General features: G+C 47.6%; 1 protein-coding gene across 1 annotated transcript in view; it reads right to left on the bottom strand.

The window, feature by feature from the left end:
• Positions 1-1251: 1251 nt before the first annotated feature.
• The window catches only part of C5 (complement C5), an 85910-nt gene continuing 81161 nt past the window's right edge, over positions 1252-6000 (bottom strand). The window contains 3 exon segments of the mRNA XM_020893602.2: positions 1252-1696; positions 1699-1778; positions 2330-2468. Of these exon segments, the coding sequence (XP_020749261.2) occupies positions 1641-1696; positions 1699-1778; positions 2330-2468 (275 nt within the window). The 3' untranslated portion in view covers positions 1252-1640.

The following is a 6000-nucleotide window of genomic DNA, read 5'->3' as shown; positions in this document are numbered from 1 at the left end:
GCCAAGGAAGTAGGGTTAAGTCCTTAGGAGTTTGCTGAAGAGGGGATGCTGGGTTTTTCAGTGGAGCCAGGCTCACTCACAAAGGCCTGCTTTGAATGTGGAAGTTCAGTGGCTTTGTGAGTTAATTAGGCCGCTGTGGCCGGCCTCCTTGAAACCGTGCTCGAGGAGAAGGCAGAGAGGCGGGGCCTCGGGGAGGGGCTGCTGCAGAGATCCTGCCCGCCCGGGCTTCAGCGAGAAGGTGCTGGGGGCACCACAGACCTGCTCTGGGGGCCCCCACCCCTCCTTGGCAGCGAGTTTGGGCATACTGGGCACCAGGGTTGTTTTTGCCAAGGGAGTGCCTTCAACGTGAGCTCTGACATTAACGAAAATAAATCCTTAGTTCCTTGAAGCTGGAAAATCTTAGTTTAACTTATAAGGCACAGTGCAAGGCCTTGTGTAGCTTCACAAGGCTAACCGGCAAGATGCAGATTTCTCAAAAAGGGAATGCATTTTAGTCACCGTTGCCATTTCACCCAGGGTTTCTGTTTCCTTGTGACATTTCAGCGGGGCTAGTTAAACTATAGCCAAGGAAGACACTCCATCTACATCGTGCCTTGGTCTTAGGAAATTAAACCTGACAAGCAATGGGATGGGGCAGTGAGGTGGAAGAGGGAGGTGTTCAGACTGTGAGCAAGCCTTGGAGTTTGGTCTCCCCACTCTGCCCCTTACTAGGCTGGGCAAATTGCCTCAATTTCCTCATCCTCAAAACCCTTTGGGTCCTCGGCCTCCAAGTCTTCATGGAATGGGGGTAATAATAATTCTCGTACTCCATGAGATTCTGGAGACATTAATTGGGAATAAATATGAGAAGTCTTCCATAAGATCTAAAGTGCTGCAGAATATCATTCACACATGAGCCTGCTGTTAGAAATTCTCATTGATAAATCCTGAAGGGGGGCTCAGAGACCTGGTTAGAGTGCAGCAAAGGTGTCTGGATTTCCACTAGGTTTCTCTTCACCAGGTGGCCGCCCTGGGGCCTGCCTTCCAGAACAAGTTCCAGGGGAAATGAGTAGGCGCTGGGAGGGCGCGGAGGGGAGTAGAGGATCCGCTTGGGGGTCCAGAGAGCGCAACAGGAAAGGAGGCGGCAAGGACAAGGCTCTTCCTTCTCAGGTTGCTCAGGGCTTCCCGGGAGGCTTTCTCCACCTTTCTCAATTTGCCTGTCTTTGTGTGGTTGCAGCTGACCTAGCATAAAATAACACGCTTTTTCGCACATTTTGAAAGCAAAGTCAGGCTTTAATGATCGGTTTTCTGTTCCGTGGTATTTTCTTTCAAGCAAAGGCCATGTTTTTGTAACATACTACATTTCAGTGGGGCTATTCCTTGTCCCCAGCAAGCATTCCTGAGCAGTAGGTTTCAGGAGGGTTTCAATTTATTACTTCTGGTGTCCAGTAACCTTGGAATGAGCGTCTGTCTCCAGGCCCCCGAAGGACATGCCATTTTGGAGAGTTACTGCTCTTAAATTGTTCTCTAATAAAAGCAAGTGTCCCCCATTCTAAGTAGAGTGAACTTTCCAAATAAGACCAGCTGTGAACACTGAAAAAAACAAAAGGCAGAAACTTCAACAACAGGGGTCCATAGTGCAAACTGGATGCCGCTGACCTTCAGGTGCTTTCACAGCCGTTTAAAAAGATATCTTCGGCAAAATCACCTAGACTCTCAAAAATCTTTGGCATGATGGACACCTGGAGTCTGTAGGCCAATATTCAATCCAGGTTGAGGAATCTAATGGGTAGATGTACCTGCCAAGGAATAATGCAAATGAATCACTTTTGTTGGTAGCCACAGAGAGAAGAGCTGAATTCAATTGAGCCAAGCTGCTCAGGTGCCCAGGGGTCAGACTGCTGGCCAAGCTCCTCTGAACTGGCCTCTCCCTGGGAAGGTCCACAAACCCTGGAGGTCATGATCTGCTCGGGGCTCCCATGGTTAAAGGCAGGAACAACATCTGTTTCAATGTCTATTTTTTTAAAAAAACAGATAATAAAACGTGTATCCAAACACTGTCCTCTTACAAACAGAGTGGTCTGAGACAGCAGATGCGGTAACGGGGGAGTTGATGAGCCCGCAGATCAGCTGTCAGACCTGGGCACTCAGTGGGTTTATCCTCAGCAAGACCTCAGCTGCCCTGCTGGTTTTGAGGAGTGCTTTGTTTTAAGCTCACATTATTTCGTGTATGCTCCTAATGGTTTGTGGGTTAACAGCAGGGCACGAAAGAAACACGTAGTGGGTTTAAGAATAAATTGCACTCAGTTTTGGATGGAAGATCAGAGACTCCAAAATACTGGTGACTTACTTGAAACGGAAATTGTATTTTATCTGCAGGGCCTCTTTACCCATAATTAAGTACTGTTTTCTTTTCTCCAGGTTGGCATTGGAGCAGGTTGTCTTTTTAATGAAGGTAATTTCAGAGTCTCTCTCAGCAGCAGCTTCTCCTGAGAGACACACAAGCAAGGTTATCACATGTCACGGTTTTCAACTCTTTTGAGCATTCTAGTTCCTCATGGCTATTTATTATTCAGTGTAAATTTCCATCGACAGGCTAATGGCTATTGGCACTGTCCCTGTGGTTAAGACTTCAGACTTTGGGATCAGGCTCCCAGGTTAAACCCCAGCTCTGCAACTTCCTAGCTGTGTGCCTGAACAAATGAGGTTCAGATCCTTCATCCCCAAAATGGGCATCACAGTAAAATGTACCCTGCAGAACTGCTGTGAGGTTAAATGGGTTAAAACATGAAAAGTGCTTGGAACACAGTAAGCACTATTTAAGTGCTTTTGTTAGAACCAGGAATTAACAGAACCTTTCCAGAGTTGAGGGGCTTCCCCTGTGGCTCAGTTGGTAAGGAATCCGCCCGCAATGTGGGAGACCTGGGTTCCATCCCTGGGTTGAGAAGATCCCCTGGAGAAGGGAACAGCTACCCACTCCAGTATTCTGGCCTGGAGAACTCCATGAACTATTCCATGGGGTCGCAAAAAGTCAGACACAACGGAGCGATTTTCACTTTCCTTCTTTCATCCATGTTTAAATACATCTTCAATTCTCCCAGTATTCAGTAAACATTCCCTGGTGCTCTTTGTCCTAAGTATGTGTTTTCTCCTTATTCCCATTACACTTGAATTTCTATCATAATGTTTCCCTCCACATGCCTGACTCCTCTGCTAGGCTGGAAACTTTTTGAGACCAGGACAGGGCATTCATTGCTCTATATTCAGGACTGGTATCCAGTTATTAAACTCTGGCTGATGCTAAGTCACGTCAGTCGTGTCTGACTCTGTGCGACCCCACAGACGGCAGCCCAACAGGCTCCTCTCTCCCTGGGATTCTCCAGGCAAGAACACTAGAGTGGGTTGCCATTTCCTTCTCCATGGCATGAAAGTGAAAAGTGAAAGTGAAGTCGCTCAGTCATGTCCGACTCTTAGTGACCCCATGGACTGCAGCCCACCAGGCTCCTCTGTCCATGGGATTTTCCAGGCAAGAGTGCTGGAGTGGGCTGCCATTGCCTTTTCCGAAACTCTGGCTGAGTCATCCTAATTATTAAATCTTGAAAAACTTCTGAAACTCTTGCTAAATAGCACATAATAGTAACTGCATGAGTGGTAAACTTTAACTAGTAAAATAAATCACACTGCACCCGCGTGAGTTCAAGCTAATGTACTTAGGCTCTGCTGGTGACCGTTCATACGTGACTTCCTGCTGCAGCAACATTCAAACAGCCTCCCCAGCACTCTGTGCCAAGTCAGCCCCCAGTCATGTCAGCGGGGGTCCTTATTATTTTTAAAAACCTTCTGTTATGGAAAATGTCGAGCATATTCAGGAGGGAGAATAATTAACCTCAGTCTCAACAATCACTCCTCTTCTTTTCATGTACATCCTCACCTGTATTTTAGGAGAAACCCCAGTCACAGGATAACAGCATCATTATCCTTGAACTACATAGTTGCCCTTGATTCTAAACAGTTTAGTTTTTATTTTGGCTTACTTTTAGCAGCACTTCTTGTGTAAGTGGTAAATGTGTGGTGTTTTGATGTTTTATATAAATTAAAAATCTATATATGTTAAAAATGCAGAGCCAGAACGAAGAGATAATAAAGTATGCAAAACTTTCTTAACATTTCCTTTTAAATGTCATAAACATGAGTCTTCCAAACTGACAGAACAGAGAAGAAATGATAGCAATAAAGAACTACAGTTTGGGAATCATCTGATTCTGCACAAAGTTCAGAACAGTCTGGAATATCTTTTGATACTAGGCAATAATAGGTACAAAAATAAGTAATTTGTATTTCTGGAATGAAAAGCACTTGATTATTTTGGTAAAAATAGGAATGTCTTATTGCTTATGACATGTATGTTGGATGCAAAAGTGCTTGAAAATTGGGTTGTGAAAAGATCAAAGTGCTAAGAGTGCTTACCTATTTTGTCAAAATGGCAATCATGTTATAAATAAAGAACACTTGTGATCATCAATGGGGAAAAATCACAAATCAACTTCACACAGTGAAACATTTGAAATAATAAAAGTCAGAAAAAAATGTTGTCAGAGTGTTGATCAAGCAAAGAAAAATTTGGAAAGTATTATTAAAATTTTAAAGTCTAGTGTATGGTTAAAAATAAACATTTTAAGATCTGAAATACTTGATAGCATTTCAAAAGAAAAAAAAAGTGAAAGCAAAGTGCCACAACTTAGATTTACGGTCCTACTTACAGCAAAATTTATACCTACTGAAAGGAGAACACAGTTTTTGAGAAATATAAATGAGGTAATAAAATTTCAATCATTTTCTAGAAAATCAACTATTTAATATAAAACATGTTTTGAATAACTTAAAATGAAACATTAGAGACTCGTCAGACTATGCTCGGTGGGTTTTGTTGACGTCCAGGCACAGGAAGGACCACAGGAAGGACCACGTATCAGACTGAGAACAAAGGTGTCAGTGAGGAAGAGTTACGCGGACCCCTCACTGGACCCCTCACTGGACCCCTCACTGGACCCCTCACTGGCCTCCTCACTGGACCCCTCACTGGACCCCTCACTGGCCTCCTCACTGGACCCCTCACTGGACCCCTCACTGGACCCCTCACTGGCCTCCTCACTGGACCCCTCACTGGCCTCCTCACTGGACCCCTCACTGGCCTCCTCACTGGACCCCTCACTGGACCCCTCACTGGCCTCCTCACTGGACCCCTCACTGGCCTCCTCACTGGCCTCCTCACTGGACCCCTCACTGGACCCTCACTGGCCTCCTCACTGGACCCCTCACTGGACCTCTCACTGGCCTCCTCACTGGACCCCTCACTGGACCCCTCACTGGCCTCCTCACTGGACCCCTCACTGGACCTCCTCACTGGCCTCCTCACTGGACCCCTCACTGGCCCCCTCACTGGACCTCCTCACTGGACCCCTCACTGGCCTCCTCACTGGACCTCCTCACTGACCCCTCACTGGACCCCTCACTGGCCCCTCACTGGCCCCTCACTGGACCCCTCACTGGCCTCCTCACTGGACCCCTCACTGGACCCCTCACTGGCCTCCTCACTGGACCCCTCACTGGACCCCTCACTGGACTCCTCACTGGCCTCCTCACTGGACCCCTCACTGGACCCCTCACTGGACCCCTCACTGGACTCCTCACTGGACCCTCACTGGCCTCCTCACTGGACCCCTCACTGGCCTCCTCACTGGACTCCTCACTGGACCCCTCACTGGACCCCTCACTGGCCTCCTCACTGGCCTCCTCACTGGACCCCTCACTGGCCTCCTCACTGGACCCCTCACTGGCCTCCTCACTGGCCTCCTCACTGGACCCCTCACTGGCCTCCTCACTGGACCCCTCACTGGCCTCCTCACTGGACCCCTCACTGGACCCCTCACTGGCCTCCTCACTGGCCTCCTCACTGGACCCCTCACTGGCCTCCTCACTGGACCCCTCACTGGCCTCCTCACTGGCCTCCTCACTGGACCC

This window comes from Odocoileus virginianus, chromosome 31 (genome assembly GCF_023699985.2).
Source record: "Odocoileus virginianus isolate 20LAN1187 ecotype Illinois chromosome 31, Ovbor_1.2, whole genome shotgun sequence".
Taxonomy (NCBI): Eukaryota; Metazoa; Chordata; class Mammalia; order Artiodactyla; family Cervidae; genus Odocoileus; species Odocoileus virginianus.
Note: the sequence above shows the minus strand (reverse complement) of the source record. Positions and strands in the feature narration are given on the sequence as shown.